Below are 13,090 nucleotides of genomic sequence, written 5' to 3' on the forward strand. Positions count from 1 at the left end.
CACTCTGATTATTTTCAAACAAAATTTGGAGGATCTAGTCTAAAATGACTACGCATTATTTTATTAAAAATATATATTTTTGTCATTATAATAGCCTCGGGTTAAGTCTGGTTTTTCCTTATCAATAGTGCTCTAGCTTCTTCAGTAGTATATAATGGACTACATTTTTTCATTTGAATCAGTGTGAATCAATTTTTTAATCAACCAACTTTCAAGAAAACAAAGTCAAACCGTGGGTAATTATATTTTATTTTTTATTTAATAATTTGAATTTATAATACATTAAAAATGATTTATTTTTAAACACTGCTAATATTTTTTGTTAAACTGCAATATGATATAAATATTTATTTTTTTTTTGAAATAAATTACCATTGAACATTTACAATTAATTTTTATATTTATTTTTTTCTTTTTTGCATATTTTTCTCAGATACACATTTAAGAAACAAATTTTAAAAAATGAAGCCATTTTCAATTGGATTGCAAATATTTTTGCTTTTACCTTGGTATGAAATTAGGATTTTTTTTGTTTAATACATATATTTTTTATTGTCAATTGAATATTATTAACACAAACTACTGATAAAATTCCAGCTTGATATTTGCAAGGACAATTGAGAAACTGTCTGATCTATCAGGTGATGATGAACTTTTAAAATTTCCTGATGATTTGATGATTGGTGTTGCAAGTTCTGCCTATCAAACCGAAGGAGCATGGGATAATGACGGTAAATATAAAGAAAAAGATTTAATCAAAGTCTTTTCTTAAACATTATTTATTTTTGGATTTTTAAAAACTCTCAACTTACTTATTCATTTAATATTAGGTAAATCACCAAGTAATTGGGATGAGTACACACATGTAAAGAATTTTACAGCCAATGCTGATATTGCTTGTGACTCCTATCACAAATACAAAGAAGACATTAAACTTGCTGCAAATGGAAACGTTAGTAAAAAAATTTTATTCTATTGATATCAATCAATAATTTTACTTTTTATATGAAATAATCTCTTGCTAATTTTTAAATTACATTTATTTATGTATATGTGATTTTATGTTTTTTAACAGTTTAAAATTTTCCGGATGTCATTGAGCTGGTCAAGAATATTACCAACTGGTTCAATTGATAATATAAATTATAATGCAATAAACCATTATAAAAACGTTTTAAATGAGGTCAAAAAACAAGGAATGATACCATTTGTCACACTTTACCACTGGGATCATCCAGCAATATTTGATAAATTTGGAGGATGGAATTCTGAGAAAATGATAACTGCTTTCAATGATTATGCACGAGTTGTATTTAAAAATTTTGGTAGTATAGTTAAATTTTGGACAACAATTAATGAACCAATCGCATATTGTTATTATGGACATGGAAAAGGTTATTTTCCACCTGGTATGTAATTTTTTATTATTTTCATAATAAAAATAAATACAATTTAAATTAATGCAATATAGAAAAATAAAAAATAATATTTCTTTAAGGTGATACATTTGAGGGAAAAGGACCTTATATTTGTGGACAAAATATGCTCATAGCTCATGCTCAAGTTTATCACTTATTTAAAAAAAAATATAATAATTATAATCCAAACAGTCAAATTGGTATTGTTAATACTTGCTGGAATTTTTATCCAGCAAATTCAAGTGAATCAGAAAGTGCTGATATTGCATTTGAGTATAACTGTGGATGGTTATCAAATCCAATATTTTCAAAAGAAGGTGATTATCCAGACATCATGAAACAAAGAATCAAGGAAAATAGTTATTTAGAAGGTTTATCAACGTCAAGACTACCTGAATTATCTAAATCAATGATTAAATTAATTAAGTGAGTATTTTATTGATGGAAAAAAAATTGTTTATGTACATAATTTAATTATTATTATTTATTAATATAAAAAAAATTATTATTTTAAAAATAGAGGTACATCTGATTATTTTGGTCTCAATTATTATACATCAAGAATGACTACTAATGTTAAAAAAACTCAATCCGAAAAATGGTTTGATGACTCAGGTGTTGATATGACAATAAACAATAAATGGAAAACGGATGCAGCAACTTGGCTACCGGTATGTTAAATATTATGTTTTTTTTTTTTTTTTATTTTCAAATAAAAACCTAATATTTAAAACTATGATAAATCAATGATTTATATTTTATTATTTATTAGATTGTTCCTGAAGGTCTCGGAGATATGTTGAGAATTATTAAAAATAAATACAAAAATCCACCAGTTTATATATTAGAAAATGGCATTGCATCAGATGGAAATCGTTATGATTTGGAAAGAACAAAGTATTTTTATTCACATATGAAAGAAATGCTTATTGCTAAAAATCGTGATGATTGTGATGTCAAGGGATATGTTGTTTGGAGTTTATTGGATAGTTTCGAATGGCTAGCTGGATACAGGTAAATTAAATTTTATTTGTAAAATTATTAATTGTGTACTTGAACATGTAAATAATTCTTTTTTTTTTATCTAATTTTAGTCAACCATTTGGTATTGTTCATGTGGATCACAATAGTCCTCAACGTACAAGAACACCAAGAACTTCATTTTATTGGCTAAAAGATATTATTCGTCAAAGAGCACTACCAAGTACCTTTATTACACCATCAAAACTACCAAAGATAATATATTTGAATGGAACTGAAATTTAACCATATGTATTATTAATTTTAAAAATTTATATTATTTCAAATATAAAATTACATTAATGTAAAATAATATTTATACTTAAATAAATACTTTTAATTATTATTAAATAAAAATGTAGTTTATCGTCAATTTATTCATACAATAACTCAAAATAAAAATATTCTATTTAAAAAAAAAAAAAACTCTAAATATATGCTGCAAAAAAAATATTAATTATTATTAGTTTTTCCCAACGAAATTAATGTTGATCAATAGAAACAATTTCATAATTTGTTTTAATTTTATAATTAAAAAAAAAAATTCCATTAGTAATAAATTTGCCTAATATTTTAATTTTGCAATATATTTATTTACGAATTTTTTTAAATTATAACACAATTGAAGTTATTTAAATAATTGATACATAAAGTAAAATTTTTTTATAACAGAAAAATTGAATAAAATACGTTGAAGAAGAGAAAAAAAATCTAAACAAACTGAAAATAAAATTAACTGTTTAAATTTACTGTTTACATTTGAAGTTAAATTTTTGTAGAAATAAAAATATTAATGACATATTTAGATTGTAACACAGCTATTTTATTTAGTATCAATAGTTGTTAACAAATAAAATCACCAACATCAACATTTTTTATACATGTTGCATGGTGTATGTGACAAGTTGATTATATTACGTATCATTTTCTGTGTCTATCTTCACTTCCACATCAGGATGTTCACGTACAAATTCCATAGGTTTTGACTCTGGATCAGGAATATTTTCGATATTATCATCAGTGTAATCAACATCAGGCATTTTTTCACCCTCTGGTCTTGATTCAAAACTTTTCATTTGAAGTGACATGATTACAATAATCAATGCCAATATTGCCCAAGGAGTCTTAACAAAATAAATAAAACAATTTATTAAATATTTATAGATAATTAAACTAATTAAAGTATTTAGTATTTCAAATATTTACCTTAGTAAATAAAAACATCGTCGGAATTTTTTTTCCAAAAACAAACCGATAACTTTATAAATAAAGTTTATATTTTTTATTTTTTTTTTCAGACAATAAAAACACTATCAAGTTCATGCAATTATATGACGAGCATTGTTGATTACAGTGTATTTATAACAGTCTTGATATCATTAGTAATTGGTTTTTTAAATACAAAAAAAAGAAAACAAAAACACAATTGATAAGGAAAAAATAATAGCAGAATTTTTATATAATCGAAAAAAAAAAAAAACAGAAAAAATATACTAAATTGCTATATACTATCAACAAAGTAATTTTAAATTCCTATCAGCAAGGTGAACATGTTCAATTTTATAATTGTTTATTCAACATTTACAATAACAACGATAAAATTGTATATATATTTTTTTAAAAATAATTTGACTTTTATTAAAAGGGAAATCAAATTGATATTATTATTTTCTCCTAGACCTTCAGGAACAATCTAATAAATAATAAAATATAAATCATTGATATCGAGAAAAAAAACAAATGCAAAAATTAATTGTGATTGTTTAATGATTATTCATTTTAAAGAAAATTCTTTAAATTTAGTATTCTTTTTTATAATATTTATAACTATTCACTTTAGTATAAGTAATATAATATAAGTAATACTAAAAAAATCATGTAATGAATATACATTTATTCCAGCAAAACTAGAAAAATAAAAAAAAAAAAAAAAAATTCTTTTAACCAAAAAGATTAGAAAATAATGATAATTTTATTCTGTATTCTTTTTTATAATATTTATAACTATTAGTAAGTAATAAATAAATAATAAAAGTCTAATAATAAAAACTTTAAACAGATTTTTTTTTTACCGGCGGTAAAAAACCTAAATAAAAACTCTGATAACTCTGGTGTCAACTTGGCTCAACTATGATGCTTACGTCGCTTATCGTCGAGGACGATATCAAAGTTATTCAATGACCGCATTGTCTATTGATGCTGACCATTGTGCAGAACACACAATCAATATTTCATTAGAATAAAGTATTTGACAGTCAAACTTAAAAACTTTTTGTTTCTTTAAATACAATTTAAATTGGATGTTTGCCGGAGTTATTGGATTTTTTAAATTGTTATAGCAACCTAGTAATTTATTTAAATAAATAGAATAAACATTTGCCGGGTAATTTTTGTTAAATTGAGCTTAAATAAAATAATAGAATTAAACAGCCAAATAAATTTGGATAATTTATTAAAAAATATTAAGATTTTTTTATTATAAGTGAGTTCATAATGTTGAGTAAATTAGAAGTGGATAAAATCTTTAAAAGAAAATGTGAAAATACAAGTCAAATTTCTACTCAGTCAAACAATAAACGTCAAAAGGTTCGTATTTTATAATATAGTTTATATTATCAACATGCTTGTAAATAAAATATTGCATTATTGTTATTTAAATATATTATTTATTTTTTTTAGATATATCCTCAGCATAATGATCATTCCTACGCCAAAAATATAATAATTGACCTTGTTAATGATGATTGTCTGAGTGAAATATTTATGTATTTGCCAATATGTGAGAGACCGAAAATTGCACAAGGTATAATAAATAATATATCAATTGTTTATTTAAAAAAAAAATATTTAGTAATCGTCATAATTGATATAATATAATAAATTTCCAATTATTTAATTTTTCAGTATGCAAAAAATGGAATAGAGTTGTTTGTTCTTATTGTTTTAAAGTAAAAAAACTTGTACTATCTCATTGGGAATATGATCGTCCTCAAAACATTTTAGAGCAATTCAAAAAAAGTGAGAAAAAATTTAGTTTTCTAAGATCACTTCTTGATAAATCTTGCACATATTTAACAGAATTAGACTTGGTGGCCTATGATAATTCTAACATAGTGCCTTTGCTAAATGAATTTTGTCCAAATCTCGTTAAACTTCGACTGAGACTAAAATATTTTTTTGATAAAGATTTAGAGAATGCATTTTCTCGTATGTCTCAACTAAGAGTATTAAAAATTATATTTCAAGGTTTTTGTCGAATACCTGTAATTCTACTTGTTTTATTGAAAAACGTTGTGAATACTTTGAATGAACTCATTCTGATAAGTCAGAGCAACGGCACATTTACACTTTGTCGATTTCCGGACTCATTTGCGGCTGTAAGTTAAACTTTATATCTATTACAATTAAAAAATTAAAAAATATTATTCTCACACTTTACATATAAAAAATAATTCATTTTACAGTTGATTTGTCAATTCAAAGCCCTGAAAAAAATTGAAACTGGTGGTATGTTAATTACCAAACATATATCTGAGGCTATTGTTGATGCTAAATTAAACTTTTATCAGCATGAAAACGTTTATGAGAGGCGAGACAGGGTTATGAATCGTGAGTTGACTAGTATCACAGTAATTTATTTGTCCGAAGAATACGAAATTACAGATGATATTTTATATAATCTTGCCAATAGCGTAAAGTTCTTAAAATGTTTAATTGTAAATAATTGTTCATTGGTAACCGATGTTGGTATACAAGCAATTACAAAGATGAAACATTTAAAAATCCTTTTCCTATCTGGCAAAAATTACGTCACTGATACTCCATTAAAATTTCTCAAAGGGATGAAAAGATTGGAACTACCAGATAGTTATGAAATAACTAACAATTCTATTGAAGAAATTTTAGAAAATTCACCTCATATGTACGAATTGTCGTTTAAAAATACAAGTATAACTCCTGAATTTTTAACAATAGTAGAGAAAGTATCAGAAGAACGTAAAATAAATATGAGATTATATGTTCAATTTTCTGGTTGTTGTGTGGATGCAATTAAACATCAATATTTGGACATTCATTGTGGCTGCGATATACATATGTATGATTCATTAAAAACAAAATAAAAGCTAAAAAAATCATGTAATGAATACATTTATCCCAGAAAAATAAAAAAAATTTCTTTTTTTAAATAAAAGACTAAAAAAATAATAATAATATTATCAGCATGTGTCACCTTACTTTACATTTTAATTTTTTGTTTTTAATTTTGTTGTTTAGATAACAACTTTTGACATCTGTTATTTAAATTTATTGGACAAGTGGGTAGATTCTTGTACAAACAATATCATCAACTTTCATAATCTGTAAAAAAAAAAAAAAAAATTAAATTATTCAACATTATTAATTAGCTTCAAGTATTAATGTATAAAGTAAAGAAAAATAAAAAAAATGCAGGTCAATTAATTAACGTCAAAATTTGATTCAAATAATTAAAGTAATTATTTAAAATATTTAACAATTGCATGTTAAAAATAAATTACATTAACTCATTGGGCTTTAGGATTATAAATTAAATATTTTTAATATAATAAGCGGTTCCTTTGATCAATTATTGACCAAATTGTCCGACCAATCATTTATTCGTGAGTACAATAATTGTCAATTAAATTTCATCTATTAAATTTGTGTCTGTAATAGTTGTAATATAAATAAAAAATAAATTATTATGTGTATTAACAAAAAATATAAAATAATAATATTAATTTAATTTAACATTTAATGAAATTTCTATATATGTATAACAGCTTTTTGTGCAACAATATTGTAATTTTTTTTTTGTTTTAAATTACCAACAATATTGTAAATAAATGAGTTTTCTATTTTATCAAACAATGATACTCCAATAAGTGCTGCCACCTGAAATTTTATTGCAATGTAAAAAATAAAAATAACGAATTTTTATTTTTTTTAAAACAATAAACAATTGTTATTATTAATAACCTAATTTTTATCAACAAACATAAAATATAATTTAGTAAATATCAATCAATTAATCAACATGAAATAAAATAATTTTTTACACAAACAAATTAAACGATTAAAAATAAATTTTATTAGCTATTTTTAAATATACACATTAATAAATATTTAAGTATATAATAATAATTATTTAGGAGCACTTAATGCATTTGCAAGTATTTGTTGAATTTGAATTCGTACTTGCAATTTCATATGTTCTGGTACTTGTCTAATGGATGGTAATAATGAAATTAAGAACATTTTATCATAATCATTATCACATGACATATCAAAGTGTCCATCATTTGGTGTAATTATATTCGGCATATCATTATCAAATGTTATTTCACCAGATAATGGATCAAGTCTTGAATAATTTTGATTAATTAAATCTGCATGTTTATTACTTGAATCATCTGATGTTGATGGAATATCATAATTATTATAATCAACAACTGGATCATCATTTTCACCATCACTCATTTCAACTTTACATGTTACTGTTATTGGTGGTTGTGTTGACGTTTGTCTTACTGTTGACAATCTATTTCTACCTCTGTAAACAATTAAATTTAATTAATATTCAATAATTATTGCTGTATTATTATATTATCTAAAAAATAATATTTACCTTTTTGAATATAATTTACAAAATGGTACTAAAAACAACAAATGATTAAAGTATGAATAACGTGTTCTCTTTCTTTCACCATGTATATGTTGTAATTTTAATTCTTTTATAAAATAATCTCTTATATTTCTCCATTTATTTCGTAAATTTTTTTCTGTAAATAATAAATAAAAAAATTATTATAATATTTAATATAAAATAAAATATAAAAAATTAAATCATAAATTTATTATCATAATTTTCAATAAATATGATACCATGCACTTACTAGCAGATAGTTAAATAAATAAATATAATTTTACATAATTTTATAATAAATTATTTAAATTTATATATGTATTTTTGTTAAAGTAATATAAACAATATGTACCTTCATTGAGCCTCTCTTCATCATTCATGTTGTCCCAATCAGGTATCATGGCTTTGCCCACATCGAGCCATGCTTGTGTTTTGACTGCTCTGTCATTATACTCAATACAATTAATATCATAAAGAACTTTTCTTTTTCTAATTTCTTTTATAAATTTTTCCGAATCAAACATGACGTTTTTTATAAGTCAACTTGTTTTATTTACTCCAAAATTGTTGAAAGTCTTTGACAACGTTTTCTCTCCGTTTTTAATCCTTGTAACAAAAAAAAAAAAGGTTAATTATTCGATTGTTTTTTTTATTTATTTATTAAATAAATTTAAATACCAACTTATAGATAAATGTGTATATGACTTGTGTTGGAAATTTTTTTTAATCACAAAACTTTGACAGCACACACTTTTGATGATAAAAAAATAAAAAATGTATTATTTACTTTTTAGTAGTGATGCGGACAGCGGACTGAATTGGAAGGGATGTACGTGGAACGTGGCTATAGAGTATAGATGATAGATGCGGTTGTGTGCGGTTGCCGGAGCGTCACGGAATGTACAGGGTTGCCATCATAAGATTTTTATAAAACCAGTCTTGCCAAATTTCATTATTCCAGCCAATCCAGCCAATCACAGCCAATTCCAATTTCCAGTTGATATCAGCAACAACTAACAAGCGGATGCTGGCGCTGTCAGTGCCTTTTTGTTTTTATTTTTATCTACAAAATTTTTTTATTTATGAAAAAAATACATATAAATGTCAACTACAATTATCATTAAAATAATTTGTTATTTTTTTTCATGAAATTAATGACATTTATATTCAATAATCATTATTTTTGTTTGTTGCTCTTTTATGTAGACACAATTATTATTAAGATTGTCAAATTATCAACTTCCTACTTGGTCATGATAATGATGAATTATGCGTTTGTTAAATCTGCATTCTTAATATTAATTTGCTTTTTATTGTATTTTTTATATGGCTTAAAAAAAAAACATACAAATTTTTAAAATTGCTCTAAAATATTTTTTCATGTGTAGAGAGTATTTTGTGTGTGTGTGTGCTCACCTTTTGTATGTATTATTTTTTTACCCTCGTGTCATATTTCCAGACTCTCCTGTTATGTATTATTGATTTTTAAAAATTACCTATATGTACATATGAGTGGAGTGCCCCACCGTCAATGATGCTTCATTTATCAAAATAAAATTGAAAAAAAAATTTCAATTGTCAAAGCAGGTCAAAGTCAAATCTCTCCTCTTAAATAAACAAAAAATAAAAACAATAAATTATTTATTCATCTATAAATAATACATGTATTTATTTATTTACCATTTTCTCAAATTAAAGATTAAAAAAATTCTAGCTTCCGGCTTCATCTTCAGGTAACAGGAGTCCAGAGTTATGATGGAGTAATTGTTGATATTGTTGGTTGACATTTAGACAAATATTTGTCGCGCAAACTCCTCCAGTAATTTAATCTACAACTCTCTGTAATGGTTTGTTGATTTTTTTTTTATGGAAAAAAATTCTTTCAGTGAAGAGGACATCAACCGGCAATTAGTAACATGTTAAAAAACAAATTTACAAAATAATTTATTTATTGCAGAACCAACTGTCATCAAAAAAAAGAAAATTTACAGATAAAAAATTAATATCTTTAATAGATATTTATTATAATTGATTAAATAGATATGTATTTATAAATTAAATATAATAAAGCATAAGGCTCCTTGTATTATTGATACGTCCATGTATTTTTTTTTGCAGTGTGTGTGTTGAGCTAGATGTATAAATCTGTGATCAAGTTGAACCGGCGTTTTATGCTTTATTTGCTCCAAAGTCCGGCTCAGTTGTACAGTTGCCGTTTGACTTCAACATCGTACTGATCATCCTCAGTAAACTATTAGTTTATTATTTAAAAATAAAAAAAAACAACAAACATTAATCATGGTTGCTGAATTTCTTGGTAAAAAATACAAGCTCTCAACCAGCGAAAAATTCGACGAATTAATGAAGGCCCTTGGTATGTTATTACTATTTTAAAAAATATATTTATTTTTTTTTTTTTTATCATGTAATAATCATCATTAGTCATAAACTTTACTTTCACTCTTATTTAAAAAATATATAATTACATTATTATGGTGTAAACAATCGAAATTTTAATAACAAAAAATAAAAAAAAAAATAAATCAAAAACAACAAGTTTTATGACATACGTTGCAACTTTGCGAGGGGGAAAAATAAGAAAAATAAACAACGCCCTATTGATTAAATAAAAAAATCACATGATTTTAATTAATTGATATTAATTTTTAAATACATGTATTAGGTGTAAAATATCAACCTATAATTTGTTTGTAATTTAATTGATTATTTACCTGAAATAAAATACTCGGTACATATGTATATATTAATTATGTAATAATATGTGATTAGTTAAACCGAATGTATTTTTATTGATGATACAAAGAGCTTGTTAAAAAATATAATAAAAGACACGCAAGTGTGAGAAAATTGCTGGTCACAATGACATGGTATTATTAACTGGAATGCTTTCAATTATTATTTATTTAAATTGATCGATATTATAAAATTATTAAAACTGTTGAAATATAAATATAACAGTTAATGTTTTTCTAAATTAAAATATTATATTTTTTTATTTTTTTGAGGGATAAAAATAACTAATGAATAATGATAAAAAAAAAAATAAAATAAAAAAAAAACAGTTGAATATGTTTTTTTTAGATTATCACCTGTTTGGTTTTTTTATTTTTTTTTGACTCTTGATAAAAATTTAAAAGATAAAAAAACTTAAAAATTTTATTTATAGAGGTAAAATTTATTGATAAGACTATACTTCAACAGTTCAAACTCCAAAGATCAATTATTTTTTAATTATCATTTATGAATGACTTAGAAGTCAACAGATTACTTAAAAAAATTTTATTATAATTTTATTTATTATTATTTATAATGTATTGTCTGTTTAATTTTGATTATTATATTGAATTTTAAACATATCATCATGATTATGTAATATTAATTTAAATATTTAAATATTTTTAAAGGTGTTGGATTGATAACTAGAAAAATGGGTGCAACAGTTAGTCCAACAGTTGAATTAACTGAAAATGGTGGTGAATATACATTAAAAACAACAAGTACATTTAAAAATTCAGAATTAAAATTTAAACTTGGTGAAGAGATTGATGAAGAAACACCAGATGGTCGTAAAGTTAAAAGTACTTTTACACTTGATGGTAATAAATTGCATCAAATTCAAAAAGGTGAAAAAGATACAATCATTGAACGTGAATTTACACCAACTGAAATGAAAGCTGTAAGTATATTATATATATAATAATTTATTTTTTATTTATGTTACAACTATTACAGACACAAATTAAATAGATGAAATTTAATTGACAATTATTGTACTCACGAATAAATGATTGGTCGGATAATTTGGTCAATAATTGATCAAAGAAACCGCTTATTATATTAAAAATATTTAATTTATAATTCTAAAGCCCAATGAGTTAATGTAATTTATTTTTAACATGCTATTGTTAAATATTTTAAATAATTACTTTAATTATTTAAATCAAATTTTGACGTTAATTAATTGACCTGCATTTTTTTTATTTTTCTTTACTTTATACATTAATACTTGAAGCTAATTAATAATGTTGAATAATTTAATTTTTTTTTTTTTTTTTTACAGATTATGAAAGTTGATGATATTGTTTGTACAAGAATCTACCCACTTGTCCAATAAATTAAAAAAAAAATGAACCAACATTTTTTTATATAAAAAAAACACATCACATTTCGACTGAATTTTAAAAAATTAAAAAAAAAAATCACAACTTGTCTTTTATAAAATTTTGTATAGTCGATTAATAAATTAAAATATTAAAAATTTATATTTTTGTTTTTAAAATATATTAATTTAAATTTGATGATATTTTATTAACATCAACAAGCTATTGTGAAATATATTTTTTTATAATTGAAATAAATTTCACTCTTAAAAAAAATTAATGTATCAAATATTAGATGAAAAAAAAATGTCTTAAAAGTTGTCCTATTTATTATTGACTCTCACTAATCATAGAAATTTGTCTTTAGTATATCAAAATATGGATTAATAAATATTCAATCTACTTTCATTATTTATAATTCAAAAACGATAATTTTAAAAAGAAAAGATAAATTTTAATCTAGATCACTTATTAACATATATATTTAACATTTAATTTGACAGATATTTATTGTTTCCATTATATTTTATTATTATGTAATAACAACACTTTTAAAACATAAAAAATGAATTGACTTTTAACAATCGCTTTAGTATACCAATAGGTCATGCCTAATTATCCAAAAATAAATATAAAAAAATATTAAAATTTTATTATTTATTTATTATTTTTATTAATAATAGATTTTCAAAATTTATTATGAAATATTTTTTAATCAACTGATGATTATATTTATTTTACTTTTTATTGATTCTGTATTTGAACGTCAGTGATTAATTGAAAAATTTAATTATCATGTTAATAATTATTTAATAACTTTTAAATTGTTTCAAATTTTAAAATATTAATTTATATTTTTTGGCATA

General features: G+C 22.9%; 4 protein-coding genes across 7 annotated transcripts; 3 read left to right on the top strand and 1 right to left on the bottom strand.

Annotated features, from left to right (window-relative positions):
- Positions 1-432: 432 nt before the first annotated feature.
- Positions 433-2,684, top strand: LOC122856231 (myrosinase 1-like). The gene is made up of 8 exons (XM_044157923.1): positions 433-509; positions 598-731; positions 831-952; positions 1,076-1,409; positions 1,499-1,844; positions 1,939-2,089; positions 2,191-2,432; positions 2,513-2,684. The coding sequence occupies exons 1-8, from the start codon at positions 463-465 to the stop codon at positions 2,682-2,684; spliced, it is 1,548 nt and encodes a 515-aa protein (XP_044013858.1). The 5' UTR covers positions 433-462.
- Positions 2,685-4,623: 1,939 nt separating this feature from the next.
- Positions 4,624-5,824, top strand: LOC122856232. Its single transcript, XM_044157924.1, has 3 exons — positions 4,624-5,024; positions 5,118-5,241; positions 5,343-5,824. Exons 1-3 carry the CDS (start codon positions 4,932-4,934, stop codon positions 5,822-5,824), a joined length of 699 nt encoding a protein of 232 aa, XP_044013859.1. The 5' UTR covers positions 4,624-4,931.
- Positions 5,825-7,567: 1,743 nt separating this feature from the next.
- LOC122856910 lies at positions 7,568-10,075 on the bottom strand. 4 transcript variants are annotated; one of them, XM_044158807.1, is made up of 6 exons: positions 9,784-10,075; positions 9,520-9,710; positions 8,891-9,166; positions 8,456-8,709; positions 8,086-8,239; positions 7,568-8,010 (listed from the first exon to the last, which is right to left on the bottom strand). In XM_044158807.1, the coding sequence occupies exons 4-6, from the start codon at positions 8,625-8,627 to the stop codon at positions 7,602-7,604; spliced, it is 735 nt and encodes a 244-aa protein (XP_044014742.1). In that variant the 5' UTR covers positions 8,628-8,709; positions 8,891-9,166; positions 9,520-9,710; positions 9,784-10,075; the 3' UTR covers positions 7,568-7,601. The 4 variants fall into 4 exon arrangements, with proteins under 4 accessions (XP_044014742.1, XP_044014743.1, XP_044014741.1 ...); XM_044158808.1 differs by having other exon boundaries at positions 8,782-9,166; XM_044158806.1 differs by having other exon boundaries at positions 7,569-8,010; positions 8,786-9,166; positions 9,600-9,710; positions 9,784-10,074.
- A 180-nt stretch (positions 10,076-10,255) lies between these two features.
- On the top strand, positions 10,256-12,369 carry LOC122856911 (sodium/calcium exchanger regulatory protein 1-like). The gene is made up of 3 exons (XM_044158809.1): positions 10,256-10,477; positions 11,529-11,800; positions 12,185-12,369. The coding sequence occupies exons 1-3, from the start codon at positions 10,402-10,404 to the stop codon at positions 12,236-12,238; spliced, it is 402 nt and encodes a 133-aa protein (XP_044014744.1). The 5' UTR covers positions 10,256-10,401; the 3' UTR covers positions 12,239-12,369.
- The last annotated feature ends 721 nt before the right edge of the window (positions 12,370-13,090 follow it).

Source organism: Aphidius gifuensis, linkage group LG5, assembly GCF_014905175.1.
Source record: "Aphidius gifuensis isolate YNYX2018 linkage group LG5, ASM1490517v1, whole genome shotgun sequence".
NCBI classification, from domain to species: domain Eukaryota; kingdom Metazoa; phylum Arthropoda; class Insecta; order Hymenoptera; family Braconidae; genus Aphidius; species Aphidius gifuensis.

Excerpts from the sequence above, each read along its gene's own strand:
- LOC122856231 (XM_044157923.1), top strand. The coding sequence starts at position 463 with ATGAAGCCATTTTCAATTGGATTGCAAATATTTTTGCTTTTACCTTG. Across the intron at positions 510-597 it reads ATATTTTTGCTTTTACCTTG|CTTGATATTTGCAAGGACAA; the intron begins GTATGAAATTAG and ends ATAAAATTCCAG. Across the intron at positions 953-1,075 it reads AACTTGCTGCAAATGGAAAC|TTTAAAATTTTCCGGATGTC; the intron begins GTTAGTAAAAAA and ends GTTTTTTAACAG.
- LOC122856232 (XM_044157924.1), top strand. The coding sequence starts at position 4,932 with ATGTTGAGTAAATTAGAAGTGGATAAAATCTTTAAAAGAAAATGTGAA. Across the intron at positions 5,025-5,117 it reads CAAACAATAAACGTCAAAAG|ATATATCCTCAGCATAATGA; the intron begins GTTCGTATTTTA and ends TATTTTTTTTAG. Across the intron at positions 5,242-5,342 it reads GAGACCGAAAATTGCACAAG|TATGCAAAAAATGGAATAGA; the intron begins GTATAATAAATA and ends TTAATTTTTCAG.
- LOC122856910 (XM_044158807.1), bottom strand. The coding sequence starts at position 8,627 with ATGTTTGATTCGGAAAAATTTATAAAAGAAATTAGAAAAAGAAAAGTT. Across the intron at positions 8,240-8,455 it reads TGAAGAGAGGCTCAATGAAG|AAAAAAATTTACGAAATAAA; the intron begins GTACATATTGTT and ends TATTATTTACAG. Across the intron at positions 8,011-8,085 it reads TGTAAATTATATTCAAAAAG|AGGTAGAAATAGATTGTCAA; the intron begins GTAAATATTATT and ends AATTGTTTACAG.
- LOC122856911 (XM_044158809.1), top strand. The coding sequence starts at position 10,402 with ATGGTTGCTGAATTTCTTGGTAAAAAATACAAGCTCTCAACCAGCGAA. Across the intron at positions 10,478-11,528 it reads CGAATTAATGAAGGCCCTTG|GTGTTGGATTGATAACTAGA; the intron begins GTATGTTATTAC and ends ATATTTTTAAAG. Across the intron at positions 11,801-12,184 it reads CACCAACTGAAATGAAAGCT|ATTATGAAAGTTGATGATAT; the intron begins GTAAGTATATTA and ends TTTTTTTTACAG.